Raw genomic sequence first — 19,090 nt, forward strand, 5'->3', positions numbered from 1 at the left:
TGCCTTGGTCGGCCATTTTGTTTGACATGCTGAATTATCTGTTTTTTTGGCCTTTTTGACCTTTATTCCCACTTTGTATAGTATAACGCTGCTCTAGAAGCTATTCTATGTCGTTTTAAGCCATTTTTAGGAGGGGTCAAATTTTGACTTTTTTTCGACATACTATACTATTGCCTTGGTCGGCCATTTTTTTGACATCCTAAATTTTGAGTTTTTGGCCTTTTTGACCTTTTTTATTTCCACTTTGTATACTACAACGCGTCTCTAGAAGCTATTTTATGTCGTTTTAAGCCATTTTTAGGAGGGGTCAAATTTTGACTTTTTTCGACATACTATACTATTGCCTTGGTCGGTCATTTTTTTTGACATCCTAAATTTTGAGTTCTTTGGCCTTTTTTGACCTTTATTCCCACTTTGTATACTACAACGCGCCTCTACAAGGTATTCTATGTCGTTTTAAGCCATTTTTAGGAGGGGTCAAATTTTGACTTTTTTCGACATGCTATACTATTGCCTTGGTCGGTCATTTTTTTTGACATCCTAAATTTTGAGTTTTTTGGCCTTTTTTGACCTTTATTTCCACTTTGTATACTACAACGCGTCTCTAGAAGCTATTCTATGTCGTTTTAAGCCATTTTTAGGAGGGGTCAAATTTTGACTTTTTTCGACATGCTATACTATTGCCTTGGTCGGCCATTTTTTTTGACATCCTAAATTTTGAGTTTTTTGGCCTTTTTTGACCTTTATTTCCACTTTGTATACTACAACGCGCCTCTACAAGGTATTCTATGTCGTTTTAAGCCATTTTTAGGAGGGGTCAAATTTTGACTTTTTTCGACATGCTATACTATTGCCTTGGTCGGCCATTTTTTTTGACATCCTAAATTTTGAGTTTTTTGGCCTTTTTTGACCTTTATTCCCACTTTGTATAGTATAACGCGTCTCTAGAAGCTATTCTATGTCGTTTTAAGCCATTTTTAGGAGGGGTCAAATTTTGACTTTTTTCGACATGCTATACTATTGCCTTGGTCGGCCATTTTGTTTGACATGATGAATTTTGAGTTTTTTGGCCTTTTTTGACATTTATTTCCACTTTGAATAGTATGACACGCCTAAACAAGCTATTCTATGTGGTTTTAAGCCATTTTTAGGAGGGGTCAAATTTTGACTTTTTTCGACATGCTATACTATTGCCTTGGTCGGTCATTTTGTTTGACATGCTGAATTATCTGTTTTTTTGGCCTTTTTGACCTTTATTCCCACTTTGTATAGTATAACGCCGCTCTAGAAGCTATTCTATGTCGTTTTAAGCCATTTTTAGGAGGGGTCAAATTTTGACTTTTTTCGACATGCTATACTATTGCCTTGGTCGGTCATTTTTTTTGACATCCTAAATTTTGAGTTTTTTGGCCTTTTTTGACATTTATTTCCACTTTGAATAGTATGACACGCCTAAACAAGCTATTCTATGTCGTTTTAAGCCATTTTTAGGAGGGGTCAAATTTTGACTTTTTTCGACATGCTATACTATTGCCTTGGTCGGTCATTTTTTTTGACATCCTAAATTATGAGGTTTCGTGGCCTTTTTTGACCTTTATTTCCACTTTGTATACTACAACGCGTCTCTAGAAGCTATTCTATGTCGTTTTAAGCCATTTTTAGGAGGGGTCAAATTTTGACTTTTTTCGACATGCTATACTATTGCCTTGGTCGGCCATTTTTTTTGACATCCTAAATTTTGAGTTTTTTGGCCTTTTTTGACCTTTATTTCCACTTTGTATACTACAACGTGCCTCTACAAGTTATTCTATGTCGTTTTAAGCCATTTTTAGGAGGGGTCAAATTTTGACTTTTTTCGACATACTATACTATTGCCTTGGTCGGTCATTTTTTTTGACATCCTAAATTTTGAGTTTTTTGGCCTTTTTTGACCTTTATTTCCACTTTGTATACTACAACGCGCCTCTACAAGGTATTCTATGTCGTTTTAAGCCATTTTTAGGAGGGGTCAAATTTTGACTTTTTTCGACATGCTATACTATTGCCTTGGTCGGCCATTTTGTTTGACATGCTGAATTATCTGTTTTTTTGGCCTTTTTTGACCTTTATTCCCACTTTGTATAGTATAACGTGTCTCTAGAAGCTATTCTATGTCGTTTTAAGCCATTTTTAGGAGGGGTCAAATTTTGACTTTTTTCGACATGCTATACTATTGCCTTGGTCGGCCATTTTTTTTGACATCCTAAATTTTGAGTTTTTTGGCCTTTTTTGACCTTTATTTCCACTTTGTATACTACAACGTGCCTCTACAAGTTATTCTATGTCGTTTTAAGCCATTTTTAGGAGGGGTCAAATTTTGACTTTTTTCGACATACTATACTATTGCCTTGGTCGGTCATTTTTTTTGACATCCTAAATTTTGAGTTCTTTGGCCTTTTTTGACCTTTATTCCCACTTTGTATAGTATAACGCGTCTCTAGAAGCTATTCTATGTCGTTTTAAGCCATTTTTAGGAGGGGTCAAATTTTGACTTTTTTCGACATGCTATACTATTGCCTTGGTCGGCCATTTTTTTTTACATGATGAATTTTGAGTTTTTTGGCCTTTTTTGACCTTTATTTCCACTTTGTATACTACAACGCGTCTCTAGAAGCTATTTTATGTCGTTTTAAGCCATTTTTAGGAGGGGTCAAATTTTGACTTTTTTCGACATACTATACTATTGCCTTGGTCGGCCATTTTGTTTGACATGCTGAATTATCTGTTTTTTTGGCCTTTTTTGACCTTTATTCCCAGTTTGTATAGTATAACGCGTCTCTAGAAGCTAGTCTGTGTCATATTAAGCCATTTTTAGGAGGGGTCAAATTTTGACTTTTTTCGACATACTATACTATTGCCTTGGTCGGCCATTTTTTTTGACATGATGAATTTTGAGTTTTTTGGCCTTTTTTGACCTTTATTTCCACTTTGTATACTACAACGCGCCTCTACAAGGTATTCTATGTTGTTTTAAGCCATTTTTAGGAGGGGTCAAAATTTTGACTTTTTTCGACATACTATACTATTGCCTTGGTCGGCCATTTTGTTTGACATGCTGAATTATCTGTTTTTTGGCCTTTTTTGACCTTTATTCCCACTTTGTATACGACAACGCGCCTCTACAAGGTATTCTATGTCATTTTAAGCCATTTTTAGGAGGGGTCAAATTTTGACTTTTTTCGACATGCTATACTATTGCCTTGGTCGGCCATTTTGTTTGACATGCTGAATTATCTGTTTTTTTGGCCTTTTTTGACCTTTATTCCCACTTTGTATACTACAACGCGCCTCTACAAGGTATTCTATGTCGTTTTAAGCCATTTTTAGGAGGGGTCAAATTTTGACTTTTTTCGACATGCTATACTATTGCCTTGGTCGGCCATTTTGTTTGACATGCTGAATTATCTGTTTTTTTGGCCTTTTTGACCTTTATTCCCACTTTGTATACTACAACGCGCCTCTACAAGGTATTCTATGTCATTTTAAGCCATTTTTAGGAGGGGTCAAATTTTGACTTTTTTCGACATGCTATACTATTGCCTTGGTCGGCCATGTTTTTGACATGATGAATTTTGAGTTTTTTGGCCTTTTTTGACCCTTTATTTCCACTTTGAATAGTATGACACGCCTAAACAAGCTATTCTATGTCGTTTTAAGCCATTTTTAGGAGGGGTCAAATTTTGACTTTTTTCGACATGCTATACTATTGCCTTGGTCGGTCATTTTTTTGACATCCTAAATTATGACCTTTTAAGCCATTTTTAGGAGGGGTCAAATTTTGACTTTTTTCCGACATGCTATACTATTGCCTTGGTCGGCCATTTTGTTTGACATGCTGAATTATCTGTTTTTTTGGCCTTTTTTGACCTTTATTCCCACTTTGTATAGTATAACGCGTCTCTAGAAGCTATTCTGTGTCATTTTAAGCCATTTTTAGGAGGGGTCAAATTTTGAATTTTTTCGACATACTATACTATTGCCTTGGTCGGCCATTTTTTTGACATCCTAAATTATGAGTTTTTTTGGCCTTTTTTGACCTTTATTTCCACTTTGTATAGTATAACGCTGCTCTAGAAGCTATTCTATGTCGTTTTAAGCCATTTTTAGGAGGGGTCAAATTTTGACTTTTTTCCACATACCTTGTCGGCCATTTTGTTTGACATGCTAAATTGTGATTTTTTTGGCCTTTTTTAACCTATATTACCACTTTGTATAGTATAAAGCGCCTCAACCACTAATTCTATATCGTTTTAAGTTTATTTTTAGGACGGGTCAAATTTTGACTTTTTTCGACATACTTTACTATTGCCTTTGTCGGCTATTTTTTCTGACATGCTGAAAAAATTCAGTCAAGTCAGTCAAAATTTGTCCCCTCCTAAAAATGGCGTAAAACGACATAGAATAGCTTGTTGAGGCATGTCATACCATACAAAATGGGAATAAATGTAAAAAAACTCATAATTCGTCAAACCGACCAAGGCAATAGTATAGTATGTCGAAAAAAGTCAAAATTTGACCCCTCCTAAAAATGGTTTAAAATGACATTGAATAGCTTGTTAAGGCACGTCATACTATTCAAAGTGGGAATAAAGGTCAAAAAAGGCCAAAAACCCCATAATTTAGTATGTCAAAAAAATTGCTGACAAGGCAATAGTATTGCTTCATGGTATGAGGCTTTTCTGCATGCTCTCATTCCAATTAATGGAAAAATATATTAGCATGGCTTCAAATATCGTTAAAAGTCATAGTATAATACGTTGTCAAAAATCATGAGAAAAATGTAATATGTTTGCATGTTGTCCAAAAAATATCAATTAAAATAAATAATAAAAAAAAAAACCAAAAAACTATTATTTAAAATTTTTTTTAATGACTTGTTTATTTTTAATGACACACTACACCAGGTGTCGAAAAAAAACCCCTAAACTTACGCTCAGTCTCCACTAAAATGAATAAAAGAATATCACTGATCCTTACATGAGTATACAGTATAATATTACTACAACACAAATGTGATCAGAGAAACCTCTTGGCACACCATATATGCATGGACACACAAAGACAGACAGACACACACACACACACACAGAAGTTAAACATACATAAACTCAGTATGTTTGACATCATACAGACAATCAGACCTTCAGATAGGAAGCAAAACATAGTGTGTAAAGATGCACAAATCACATGTTCTTTCATGTCTTAAATTTTTCTACCACACAAAGGCCTCTATTTTTTTTTTTGATGACTGAGAACCAATTTAGGGAGCCAAGGAAAATGATGGATTGGTATAGGAAATATGAAAATGTAAAGTAAACAAAACATCTTAACATCTCTCACTTCTACTTTAAACTAACAAGTTATCCACCAAAACTGCCAACTTAAACTAGCAGCACTGGCATTTATAACAGAACATAATGTCTGCGACACTCACAAGGTGCAACAAGTTGCCATGCAACCAGTAGTTTTCAGTAAGTTGTCATTCCTAAACTGACAGACTCTTGGTAGGAGGGCACAGTCTGATGCAGTCTCTTTGGACTACATGTGATCTCATGAAAGTGCTGAAATTGCCCACAGATGATTCAAATATTAAGACGTGCATTTCATGCAGCAATCAGGCAGCACACAATTTTTTTTCTGAGCACCGCTGAGAAAATTTGATGTGATACATTCTCTAAAAGCGGAACAAAAACGCTGTTACGGATAAAATTAACTGATAAAAATGTGTATTTTTACTTAAACCGGCACATAAAAAATCAAATCTAGAAAAGATCTCTGCAAGGCCGTGCAATACAACTGTAGTCACTCTAGTCAATTTTACGATCAAGCAGGCACTGCATGTAAAATAAAGATACTATATAATTATGAGGATGGGTGTATTTTTAATAACTAAAACACAGCAACAAAGCTTCTTCTGGACTTCTAATGGTATTAACTTTGTAGGCTACAGAACAACAAAAACAAATGACAAAACTCAATTAGAGAGACAAGAAATAATCAATTAAACACTGAAACTTAGATTTACATCAGTTTTCTTGTACAGCATTCATTCATTTTTCGTAAGCATTTAAACCTGAGAAACTTCAGTAAAATGGAAACATGGAAATAAGGAAGCAAGCAACTCGGCAAGATATGTCCCGCAAAAATTAGTAAAAGGTGACAAGAAAATGACGTGAAAAAGAGAAATTTTTGAGAAAATTCTCCAATCTACCATTTCCATATATATTTATATATTATAATTACATTTAAAATAATGTTACTTTGACATGTTTTGTTTTTTTCCAGGCCATTTATGTTTGTTTTTCTTTGTTGCTTATTTTTAGGTTACTTGTAACTTTTACTAATTTCTAGCTAATTTGGGGGTCATTTCTTGTACAGTTGCTTATTGCCTTTTCTTACGTTCTTGAAAAAAAAAATCAGGCTAATTTGCTCAAGTTTCAAACTACAGAGAAGAAGACAAAATGTTTCACCTCTGAAACACTCACGGTGTAGTCTGATGCTGTGCAGGAGACAAAACCGGGTCGCAGCTCACGCAACGCAGCTGGACCCGGTGGAATTGTCGCTCCAGGCTCCCCTCTAGGCAAAATGGTGGTAAAAAAAACAAACAAACAAAAAAAACATTAAAAAATTGACCTAATTATCTCATAATGTGCCTAAATTTAGAGAATCCTAATCTATCAAGTTTAGAATTAATCTGCAGTTACTCCGGTTCAAAATGAGACAAAAATGTTCTAATTTTGTCGATGGTGACCAGCATCAGACGGAGAAGCCTCTTGTTTTCGGCTGAGCAAATTTCCAGAAAAAAAAAAAAAAAAAAGGCACCTACCGGCTGGTTAGGAGGAGTGAGGAGTCAGCAGTCAAAAACGGGCCATAAAACGGGTGTTTCAACAATTACGGATCACTGCAACCACAAGAGGTCTCGAGCATACAGTTATACATTTGCAATTTATATATATATATATTTGGGTGATTTGTCCAGTAGTTTGTCCATATTAGCTGCAGGTGGACAGACAAACACACGCACGCACGCACGCACGCACGCACGCACGCACGCACGCACGCACGCACGCACGCACGCACGCACGCACGCACACACACACACACACACACACACACACACACACACACACACACACACACACACACACACAATGTGACTGATGCAAATCTTTGTGAATCCAATAAACTGGTCGTGCAAAGTGGCCACAAAAATACTGAAAGGAAAAAATCCATCAGTAGAAAAGGCTTTAAAGCGGACTTGGCTCGATGAAAAGTACTGCAAGATCACAAATCTTGTCAAGTGTCCAAAACAGTGTGTTCAACGCGATGGTTCATCCTCTGGGGAGCAGGGTCATTTTTGTAGAAATCCGACTTTCAGAACTTGTAGAAATTATTATTTTTTTTGTCCAGATGGTGGCGTCAGAGGAAACGTCAGAGTCTTCAGGAATCATCCTCTAGGGACGATCAATATTTATTGCTTTTTTTTAATGTTTGTAGTTGATGAGAAATCAGTGTAAAAAAAAAAAAAAGAAAAAAAAAAATCCAGAGGAAGAGCGACAGGTGGAGCCAGGCGTCGATCTGCAGGTTCAGGGTGATACCTGTGCAGGCGGGCAGCGGGAGCCGAACACGGTGTGGAAATGTTCGATGACGATCTCGGTGAAGATGTTGATGGGCGTCAGAGCGGTGAGGGAGATCGAACCGTGACGAGGCCAGACTAGGTTCACCCCGAACACACAGGCCAGATTAGATGAACTCATCTTGTTGACGATGCTCTCCTGAGACACCTGAAGACGACCATCAACAGACGGATTTAACAGCGTTCACACACATTTTTACCAATTCACTTCCATGACTTTTCCATGACTGTGAGGACAATTTTAAAGACTACACAGGTGCATCTCAAAAAATTTAAATATCTGGTATCTGGTATATCGAGCTCCTGAGCCAGAGACATCAGGCGGGTTTCCCAAACCCTCGAATTGTGCATATTGAATTTGCAAATACAAAATACGCCAAATGAAAACACGTCAATTAAAAAGAAAAAAACGGCCAAAAAGTTTTTGCACTTGCATGAGATGGTATTTCAGGCGATTCCCAAAAAAAGCCATATCTCGCAAAACTGCATTGGATACACTTTCTTTGTAACACTGGGTGGCAGTAATGTGTATATATGAATGCGAACCACATAAAACCTAAAAAACATTAAAAAAAAAAAAACGTAGGAGGAAAGAGACCTCTTCCTAATTCATGTCAAAACAAAGAAATGACGGCGATATTAAATTAACGTTATTGAGTGGCTGCAATAGAAATAAACCTGCAAATATCGTAAACATCCTTCGCCGTGTTTCTTGGAAAGTTCTCTCGAGAAGAAAGTCACGTAACATCGAGAAAGAAGTCGCATAACGCAGTCGTCTCGCAACTGTTTTATTAAAAAATATCGCTTAAGATATGCGCAAATCTATCATAGAAACCGGCCTGATGTCAGAGGCGTCTTTCTTGGGCGAAGGAGAAGAAGAACCGGACTGTTGCTCGGCGGTCTGAAGTCCTCTTTTCACATTAAAGTTTGCGTTTCATTCGTGTATTCAGAGCGTAAAGGCTCAGAATCCAACGTGTTCGAGGTCCAGCGTGAAGTTCCTGCAGTCGATGACGATTTGGGGCCACGTCATCGTCTGGTGTTGCTTCGCTGCGTTTTATCAAGTCCAAAGTCAACGCAGCCGTCTACCGGGAGATTTTCGAGTGCTTCGCGCTTCCATCTGCTGACAAGCTTTTTGAAGATGCTGATTTCTTCAGCAGGACTTGGCGCGTCCTCAGTGCCAAAACTGCTCCCGAATGGTTTGTTGACCCTGATGTTTCGGTGCTCGACTGGCCGGCCAACTCGCCTCACCTGAACTCCACAGGTGTCAGGAGGACGAGAAACACGCGATCCAAAAATACAGACGAGCTGAAGGTCGCTGTCAAAGCAACGTCGGCCACAGGGTGATCGCCTCCACGCCGCAGGAATTCGGAATAACGGAGCCCGAACTAAATACTGAGTGTATAAATGAACATACCTTTGAGAAATTGTACATTTCTGTTTTGTAAAATATATTTTTTGAATGATTTAAGCTTTAAGCCATAATCATCAAAGTTAACGCAAAAAATATTTAAAATATTTCAATTTACTTGTCGTGAATATACAATATATGATGAAAGTTTATATTTTTTAAATTAAATTACGAGGACAAATGAACTTTTTCCCAATATTAATTTTTTGAGATGCATCTGTACATTCTTTGAAACAAACAACGCTTTTTAGAAAAAGTTTTATTCTGTTGTTTTTAATTTAAATATAACTACCTAAATAAAAGCGGTGCAAAACAGGAAAGGCATGTTAAAAAATTCATTAAGCACTGGGGAGTGACTTTTTTTTATTTTAGCTTGTATTATTTTGCCAATGATTTGGAGATAAAACTTGAAAGTGTGTCTTAAAAAAAATTCTCGGCTTTTTTTTTTTTTTTGAAAATCACCAAATTACACAATTTATCAAAGCCAGAAACAAAAACAGAAGTTATTTTTTGGCCTTTTTTTTCCATGACTTAAACTTTATTATTTAAAATGTTTTATCTAAGTATTTATTATCTTATACGTCTGTATCTACTGTTCATCTATCTGAGGATTTGTTGTTGTAATTTCCGCTCTTCAGTCTGATTAAATTCAGCTGCCTGATTCCTTCATCTCTCTCCCTGCAGTCGTCTCTTCTTGTTTTTTGTTTTTTTCTCTGCATTATGTATAAAAACCAGTGAAGCTTCATGAAATGTGATCAAATCAGAGAGCGGAGCACCTACCGTGTGGAGGAAACTCAGCAGGTACTTTGCGACGATGAAATGATGTTCAGGAAGACTTTCCATCATCTGTTTGCACCTGGTGACCCGCAGACTGCTCTCCACATCTGACGGACGACAAAGAAACGCTTTCAGCAACAAACACTTTGTTTCTGTCCTGCAGAGACAGTTTTGTTTTTCGGGGCTCGTTTCCAGAAATCCATCAAATAAAAGGGTTTTCACTTGATGTGCTTTGGGAATTTGTAAGGGTTGATGAAACAGGATCCGTCAGGTTTTCGGAGGTTCCCTGGTGGAAACACATGTCTCTAAACTCCATTATGTCCCCGATTTTTTACTCATCATTTTTATTATCCGTCTGTACTCACGGAGGAGCTCCTGGACCTGACTGTAGAGTCTGAAGGTGAGCAGCGGCTCAGGAAGCTCTCTGAGAAACGTCTTCAGGATCACAGCAGGAACGTGGACGTCTCCATACTCATCAAAGTTCACAGGTTTCCCTAAACAGGTTCAGAAAATACAAATGAACTTAATTAATAATCCGTCTGGATATCATCACAGGCCCGAGATTAGACAGATTTTATTATGACAGAATTAATTTATACATTAAAGTGTCAAGGAGTTGAGCCCTATATAAAATAAAAATAAAGATAAAAATAAAAATAAAAATAAAAATAAAAATAAAAATAAAAATGAAAATAAAAATAAAAACAAAAATAAAATAAATTTTAAATAAATTCACAATGCAGTTATGTTAATTTATTGTATTTGTATTCTGTCTCAGGTGAGAGCCAACAGCTGGTTTAACGCTGTTGTATGTTTTATTAACCCTCTGAGACCTGAGCAAATTTCAAAAACATAAGTAAAAGATAATGAGCAACTTCAGAAGAAATGTCCCAACATTTAAAAACACTTTTTTTTGAAAAAACAAAATTCCTAAAAAGAAGAAAAAAGTTAAAGAAATACAGGAAAATTACAGAAAAATAAAACCAACAGCTTTGAATATATAATAAAAATGAATATAAATATTGTTTTTGTGGACACTTTTACTTTTGCTTCTTTAAATATTTTCCAAATCTACTAATTTCTTGAAATTTGTAGAAACAGTTCTCACCAAGTTGCTCATTACCTTTTTTCCCATGTTTTCCAAAAACTTCAAACTAATGTGCTCAGATTTCAAAGTTAAATACTTGTGAAGGTTTCAGAGCGCAACCAAAACAAGTGATGTCGATAAAGGTTTTCAAAGGGTTAAAATCACGAATCCATCAACCCTAAACATAATCAGACGATCAATCATTAATCAGTCTATTGAAAATGTTTTAAGTGGTGCTAAAATCACCATTTGAATTATCCATCAATAGAAGTGGAGACTTTTAATAACTTATTTAATTTTTAAGCAAAATTGAAATCAGCTGTGGAGGTTTGGACAGAGAATAATGAGGAAACACCTGACAGACGTAAACAGAAAATCACACCAGAAAATGTTTATTTTGCCACATTTTGGTGAATAATTAATATTTTGGAACAAACTGAGTCCACAGATGGACAGAGATGGATTATGATTTGATAGTTTTTGGCAGAGTTTCCATAAACGTTTTTTATTTTATTATTATTTATTATTTTTTTATGACTCAAAGCTTGAAGAGCTGCAACGACAGAAGCTGCAAACTTTACAAAGTCTCCTTTGAAGCTCACAGGAAACGACAGCTTCATACTCAAAAGATCGGTGGACTATTTCTTTAAAATCTAAATTTTGTATTTGATTTTAAATAAATTTAAACCTCTGGGCTTTTTTTTATTTTTTAAGGGATGATGATACAATCCAAAGGTCGAGTCTACGGCTGCAACTGACGATTGTTTTTATTGGTAATTATTATTTTCCATTATTTTCTTTGGTCTACAAATGTTAGGAAATGGTAGGAAAACTATATATTAAGTTATAAATGATCAAAATTACAAATTTAAAATCATGTCACAAAATTATTATGATTTTCTTAAGAGTTTTTTCCATGTTACATCCTTGTTTGTTTTTTTACTTTCTTTTCTGTGTTTTTTTTCCCATTTATTTCTTTGTTTCTTTTTCCTTTTTTTTCTAATATTCAGGTAATTTTTTTCCGTACTTTTCACAAATTTCTTGCAAATTTTTGGGTCATTTCTTCTTTTGTTGCTCATGCGCTGAAAACATTTTAATTCAATCTGCTGATTAGATGTTTGATCAGTGAAACTAAAACTGGTCCAGGAGTGCGTGTTTAGTTTGGCTCTTAGATCTCCAGTTGATCCTTATTTTTGTCTGCTGGACGACTTCCTGTCAGTGAGACTAAAGTCTAATGAGTTCGCCTGAAACGGACTCAATCTGCAGTCTGATGGTATCGGAGCTGCAGCGAACACACATATCGATCTCCAGCTTCCTGGCACTGACAGATAAACGGGGAGACTCGACTCACCGAGGTTATAGAGTTTCTGAACGTCCTTGATGAGCTGAACTCGAGCCGAACGTCTGAAGATCCCCTCAGTCCTCAGACCTGAAACAGACACGAAAAAAACATTAACCAAAGAATCAGAGTGAGAAACCAGATTTCAGGTTTCTGAGAACGCCCAAAATTACACACGTAAGTGTCACCTCAGAGGTGATTTATTCAGTGCAGGTGTTGAATTAATATTTTAGTCAAAAAGTGTGTTTGACTTTCCATGATGATCTGTAATGAATATTTGCTAAATCGGGGAAACTCTTTGGTATTTTCTGGCAGGATTTCAGGAACATTTGAAACTTAGGTGGAGGTTACTTAAAACTCAAACTTAATCTGTACAAATGAAGCTAATCTCAGGATTTTCAGACATGTAAAAAGTGACTGATTTTAAGCCATTAAAATAACAAATATATACAACTAATGATTAATTGTCTGATAATCTAATTGAATGTTTGGTTTCAAAAAATGAAAAAAATAAATGAATGGACAAAAATGCCTTGTTCTGTTCAACATTTCAAAATCCTCAAAATATTCAGTTTAATTTAATATAAAACAGAGAAAAGCCAAAAATCTAAGTAACACATTAGCTACCGAAATTAACTAACCTGAAAAGAATTCACCCGCCTTTTTTTAATGTCTAAAATAATAAACTGCCTTTTTGTGTCACATTCATTACAGAAATGAAGGTTTTAATAATAACAATAATCTTTGATGTTATATTATTTTTGGGTCATGACTCACCTTTCTCCTTCAGGTAGGTGACAGTCTGAGAGACGACAGGAGGGATCAGCGCGTCTCTGTTCTTCTCTCTGATGCTGTCGGACAAACAGACGCTTCATTTTAACACTCAACGATTCACCTTTACAAGAGCAAACTGTATAAATAATGTGTTATTTATTTACCCTTTGAAACATAGAGCAGCTTTTCTACTTTTTTTGCTTTCAGGCAGCTTTTTACAAGTATTTATACCTTTGAACGATGAGCAATTTGGTGTGATTTCTTTCAAAAACAGTGGGTAAAAAGGTAATGAGTAACCTGATAACAAATGTTACATAACTTGCAAGAAATTAATAGATTTAAATCTAAAAAAAAAAAAAAAACTAGGAAAAAATAGATTTGCATTGATCATAATTATATGTTTGAAATTATTACAGAACTATTCTAATTTTTTCAACACTTAATCAATAGACGTAAATTAAAAAAAAAAAAAGCTGGAAAAAAATGTTTGGGGAAAAAAAGAAAAAAAGCTAGGAAAATCATAATCATGTGTTAATCATAATTATATATCTAAAATGATGCTACATAATTATTCTCATTTTTAAACCCTCAATTAATAGGTTTTTTTTTTAAAGCTAGGGAAAAAAATTAGGGGAACAAAAGAAAAAAGCTAGGGAAAAATTTTATTTATGTTTATCATAATTATATATTTAAAATTAAGCTTAAGAATTATTGTAATTTTTAAACACTTTTTCCAGTTCATTTACTTATTTTTATTTATTTTTAAAAAATTATTTTCAGGTAATTTTCTTGTATTTTTTACCAGTTTCTTGCTAATTTTTGTGTAATTTCTTCTCAGTTTGCTTATTGCTTCCTTCCTATGCTTTTTAGAGGAAATCAAACCAATACGCTACAGTTTTTAAAGGGTTAAGAGTTTGGTCCGAGACACTCACTACTGCAGACTGACTCCAAACTGCTGCGTGGGCAGCGGGGGTCGAGGCGGGGGCGTCTTCACTGAGGGAGGGGGTCCTCCTTTCTGAGCAGCTCGTAGCTTTTCATCGTGTCTGAACGAGACGACACAAAACACAACTGATGATTTACATTCATCCCAAAACACTGAGGTGTAGTAATACTCCACTCTGATTGGCTGGAGAGCGCGCTGATGTTGCGTCCTCATAAGTGTTCGAATTTAACCCTCACAGCAGGAAGCTGCTGGTTCCAGATGTTACCAGACTGCAGCTTTTTTTTTGTTTTTTTGTGGCTCTCCTGAGCTCCTCTGTGGGTTTGACCAAAATCTAAATATTTTTTTAAAGCACCAGTGTCGTCCTTAAATCTTTGGGCCCGTTTCCAAAAACAGGTTTACTGATTTATGTCTGAAACTTTGATGTAAAACGATCTCCTTCACTTTTGTTTCATGTTAGATTCTTATTTCAAACTTGAAGATTTCTTAGAAAATTCAAAGAAAATGTTTCACACAATTTTACATTGCAAATATTTTGATAAAATGATTTTTCCTGCATTTACAAGCTTCTTACAAGAATATATTTAAATATAGAAAATGCAGAAAAACTGCAGTACCTGAGCACATCAGGAGGGATGATGAGCTGCTCGTAGTTCAGGTGTTCTCGGAGCTCAGCCAGGTAGTTCACGTACGTCAGCTTCTTCCCAAACTTATGACTGAAGGAAAAAAACACAAAGAAACTTTAATGTGTTTGAAGAAACTTTGATTTTCGGCCGGTGAGTCTGACGTGTTTTTACCTGATCAGAGGTTTAAAAATGTTCCAGACGATTCTGATGAAGTTTGTTGGATGAACGACGTACAAAGTTTTCATGTTTTTCTTGTATCTGTAATAAAAAAATAAAAAAAATAAAAAAACCAAAAACATACAGATGGAAATTACAAAATATGTTTGAAAGTTTTTATGCAAATAAAGAATGAAAAACCACATTGTTGAATACATTTTCCCTTCTACGTTTTTTTTGTGTTGTTGACAGAAGTTATTTTTCACGCTCTCCGTGTCAAAATAAAATAAATCAACACATTCTCTTGAGTTATCTTATAAGCGCTCTCTTATAAGCTCTTGAAAGCACAAGAAAAACACTCGATTTGTGGAAAAATAATTGAAAAATGAATTTGTCTGTTTGGAAATCTGAGCCTTTAATCCTTTTTAATAGAGTTACATTAATTAATTTGAAAACACCTAATTTTTTGATGTGAAACTTTTTTTTTTTTTACATAAACAGTGAAATAGTTGCCAAAAATTCACTTTAAAAAGTGATTAAAAAATTCTAAATTTTCTTTTTTCCAACGTACTTCCTGTCGAACTCGCCGTAGGCTTCTCGTAACCATTTCAGGGACGGCTTGTTGCTGCTCCGCAGACCGTAATGGAAGTAAACCAGGATGTAGTCCATCTCCACGTACTGGTCCAACGTGAACTTCAGATACCTGCGGGCGGAAATAACGTGAAATCTAACTGTGGAACAACACAAATATCATGTTACTGATGTTTAGAGTTTTTTTTATTTTTATCAGAAGCATCATACAGAACTGGTGTCAAAAATATGTATCAAACATAATTTCTTACTTTTTTATTTTTGTATTTTAAATTTTTGTTTTATTTGTTTGCCTTTTTATTTTTTATGTATATTTATTTCATCAATTCCATTTTAATTTCTTTTATTTTACTTAACTAAAAAATTAAAAAGCTTTTTAAACTGGCCGTACTCGAGCAGGCGTCGGTGGTTCAGCTGGTGCGATGGAGGCAAACAGCAGCTGCTGAAGGTGATCAACTTCCTGCCGTATTTGTCGTCACCTTCGAAGGAAACAGACGAGTTTTTAAAAAAATAATGTTTAAATTTCAGATTAAGAAAGAAAGATTTTCTTTTGACCACTGACCGGAGACCTGGATGATGCCGTGTCGAGCCACATCGTAATACGGGTGAGACGAATCGAGGCGGATTTCACCGCCGGGAGGAACCGAAGGACCGTCTGTGACGCACCTCTGATTCTCTTCGTCCTCCTCCTCTTCCTCCTTCTGGAGCTCTGTCACGAGTCGAGGAAAAATAAAACACTTCAGACATTTCAACATGACTTTGTGAAAAAGTTTCATTTAAATCTAACTAAGAAAAAAGAGCGAGTGTTTTAAAATCCTGTCTCATATGTGCAGTTTACACAGATACTCCACCAGCTTTGCTTCGGGGCCAGCCAAGATTTTAGAACATTTCTCAGATTTTAGGATGTTTCTACGTTTTTAGGACATTTCAAGGATTTGGGGAAGTTTGTAGGATTTTAGGATGTTTCTAGGATTTAAGTAAGTTATTGGATTTTAGGAAGTTTCTGGGATTTTAGGACATTACTAAGAGTTTAGGATGTTCCTCAGATTTTAGGACGCTACTCTGATTTTTAAGACAATTGCCGGATTATAGGACATTTCAAGGATTTTAGGATCTTTCTACTAACCTAAGACGTTTCTTGGATTTTAGGATGTTCTTTAGATCTTAGTAAGTTCTTGGACTTTAGGACATTTCTCCTATTTCAGGACATTAATAGAATTTCAGGATGTTCCTCAGATTTTAGGACACTACTCATATTTTTAGGACATTTCAAAGATTTGGGGACATTTCTAGGACTTTAGGACATCTCCAGGATTTTGGTACATTTCAAAGTTTTCAGGACATTTCTAGGATTTAGATTTAGAGCTACACAGACAAGCTCTTTTTTGATGCTGTTTAATGCACTCTGGCGCTTAATGTAAACCAAAAGTACAAAAACAATTCCCAGTGTGAATCACTTCATTTTTATTGTGAATTAAAAATGATTGGGGGGTGCCGCTCGGCACACTGTCGGGAGCCAGAGTTGGTCTGCGAGCCATAAGTTGAGTATCACTGCTTTATACATTTTAACTCTGAAGGAAAAGATACCAACTCAACCACTGATGCCCGCTCTACCCCACCTACCATTTTCTAAATTATTTCCTTATCTGCTCCGTCCTACTGTTCCCGAAAGTACAGATTAGCCAGCAGCCTGGGTGGAAAACTGCCATCATGATGTGTTTTCTGCGGTGGATGTTTATTCTGCAGCTCCGAGGGAAGTTTTTTATAAACACACTGATAACGGAGAGGAAATGATCTGCTCATAGTGACCTGACAAAAGGCTCAATTTAGTTCAGAGGCAGGAGGAGCAGCAGGAAAAACCCTCCAGTGTGACTTCATACACAGTGAAAGAGAAACTATAACGTGAAATACTGTGAAAACAACATTTATCTGAATCTCTCGTGTTCACACGTATGTGCACAGATGAATATCACGCTGCTTCAAAAACGACAACACAGAAAAACAATTATCAAATAAGAAAGTCCCTGTTCACAAAATGCATGTTTTTTTGTTGTTTCTGCTGAAACTATTTCAAGGTCGTTGATTCAGTAGGATAATTTGGAGGCTGTAGTTTGTCAATGCTTTTGCAAACATGATTATAAAAAGGTGTGTTTGAATAGCAGATTAACAAAACTCAATAAACCCATAAAAAAATAAAATAGCTTTGTAGTACTGAAAAATCCCCTGAAGTTCCCCCACTAACTCAAAATCCCGCTTCACAGGACAAGATTTAGGTCTCAACTAGATTTTTAAAATGTATGAATGAATTATTTTGTGTGAAATTAACTCACCTATTTCTGCCAGTTGCTCCAATTCTGATGCTGAGGTCATTTTTGAAAGATGTCAAGTCTGTTCATGACAAAGAGAGAGCAACATAAACGTACATAAATCATCAGTTTAACCCGTTTTTATCAACACAGATTAAAACTGCAGACATTAGAGGTTCTTGTACTTAACTTGAATATTTCCATTTTTGGCAACTTCACCCTCTGAAACAAGTGAGACTTTACTTTTCTTGCGCTCCATTCGCCGCCTTTTATAAGCTATTTGATTCTTTAAAATCTGAGCAGATTGATTTGCTCAGACTTTGCCCACAATATCCCACATACTGCAACAAATTAGTAAAAGTGACAAGGAAATACCTAAAACTCAGTTTTAAAAAAACAGAGGATGATGATAAGAAAATTACTATTATTATTTTAAATGCCCAGAAAACTGTATTTCTAATAATAACAATTTTATTATAACAAAATTATCACTTTTTTTCAGCAGTTTCTCTTCTTGCATATTTTGTTGTTTCGATTTTACTCTATTGTTTTTATTTATTTTGCTTATTTCTTGGAACTTTCTCTCTCTCTCTCTTTTATCATCATCATCATCATTATATATATCTATATATACATTTATATTTATTTTTTTCTATTTCGGGCCATGTCTTGTTGAGTTGCTCGTTGGCTTCCGTCAATGTTTTTGGGAGAAATCAAAGGAAATATACTTTAGATGTACTTTTTACTCCACTACATTCATGTAGCAGAGTATTTCTACACTGTGATACTACAACTTTTACTCAGGCTAAATAACAGATCTGAGTACCGCTGCTCACATTTGTGATATTTAACGCTAATCGACGACTTAGTAAATACTATAATTAAAACATAAAGACAATAGAAGTTAACCTGCCGAGCTTAAAACAGAGTTTAAAGACAATATAAAGTTACACAGCAGAGTAAAACATCAGCTAGCTAACTCACAAACAGCAGGAAAGTGAAACCGGTAATTAGCTTACAGGTAAACTGTATAATTAGCATCTTTAGCAGCACACCTGTGCTGACTGTATGAGCTGCGTTTATCTCACGAGGGAAACCGACGGTTAAATGTTATCTTTATGTCTTCACACGCTTCTTACGGTGTTTGATAAGGCTCCCGAGGAGACCTGAAGCAGCGTGAGAAGGTGAAACACTCACCTGTGTGACGGTAGATAAACTAACATCAGTGAATCCGCCGCATCAACAGGTACAAAGTTTTGATCCAAACTTCCTCAAACAGCAGCTGCCGGCGTCACTGCGCATGCGCAGTTCGCAGTCCCCGAGGGAGGCTTCTGAGTGACGAAATTAGATGTTTATTTTTCCATAAATGTACAAAGAAAAAAAGAGGGAAAATAAGTACTCAGACCTTTAA

At 35.6% G+C, this 19,090-nt stretch overlaps 1 protein-coding gene across 1 annotated transcript; it reads right to left on the reverse strand.

Moving 5' to 3' along the window:
- Positions 1-4,889: 4,889 nt before the first annotated feature.
- Positions 4,890-19,044, reverse strand: LOC121961467 (rho GTPase-activating protein 8-like). The gene is made up of 13 exons (XM_042511462.2): positions 18,877-19,044; positions 17,704-17,761; positions 15,936-16,082; positions 15,765-15,852; positions 15,354-15,485; positions 14,798-14,884; positions 14,618-14,716; positions 13,993-14,103; positions 13,064-13,137; positions 12,299-12,376; positions 10,226-10,354; positions 9,864-9,967; positions 4,890-7,823 (listed from the first exon to the last, which is right to left on the reverse strand). The coding sequence occupies exons 2-13, from the start codon at positions 17,741-17,743 to the stop codon at positions 7,626-7,628; spliced, it is 1,287 nt and encodes a 428-aa protein (XP_042367396.2). The 5' UTR covers positions 17,744-17,761; positions 18,877-19,044; the 3' UTR covers positions 4,890-7,625.
- Between the last annotated feature and the right edge of the window lie 46 nt (positions 19,045-19,090).

This window comes from Plectropomus leopardus, chromosome 22, assembly GCF_026936395.1.
Source record: "Plectropomus leopardus strain MGB_pleo_1.0 chromosome 22, ASM2693639v1, whole genome shotgun sequence".
NCBI lineage: Eukaryota > Metazoa > Chordata > Actinopteri > Perciformes > Serranidae > Plectropomus > Plectropomus leopardus.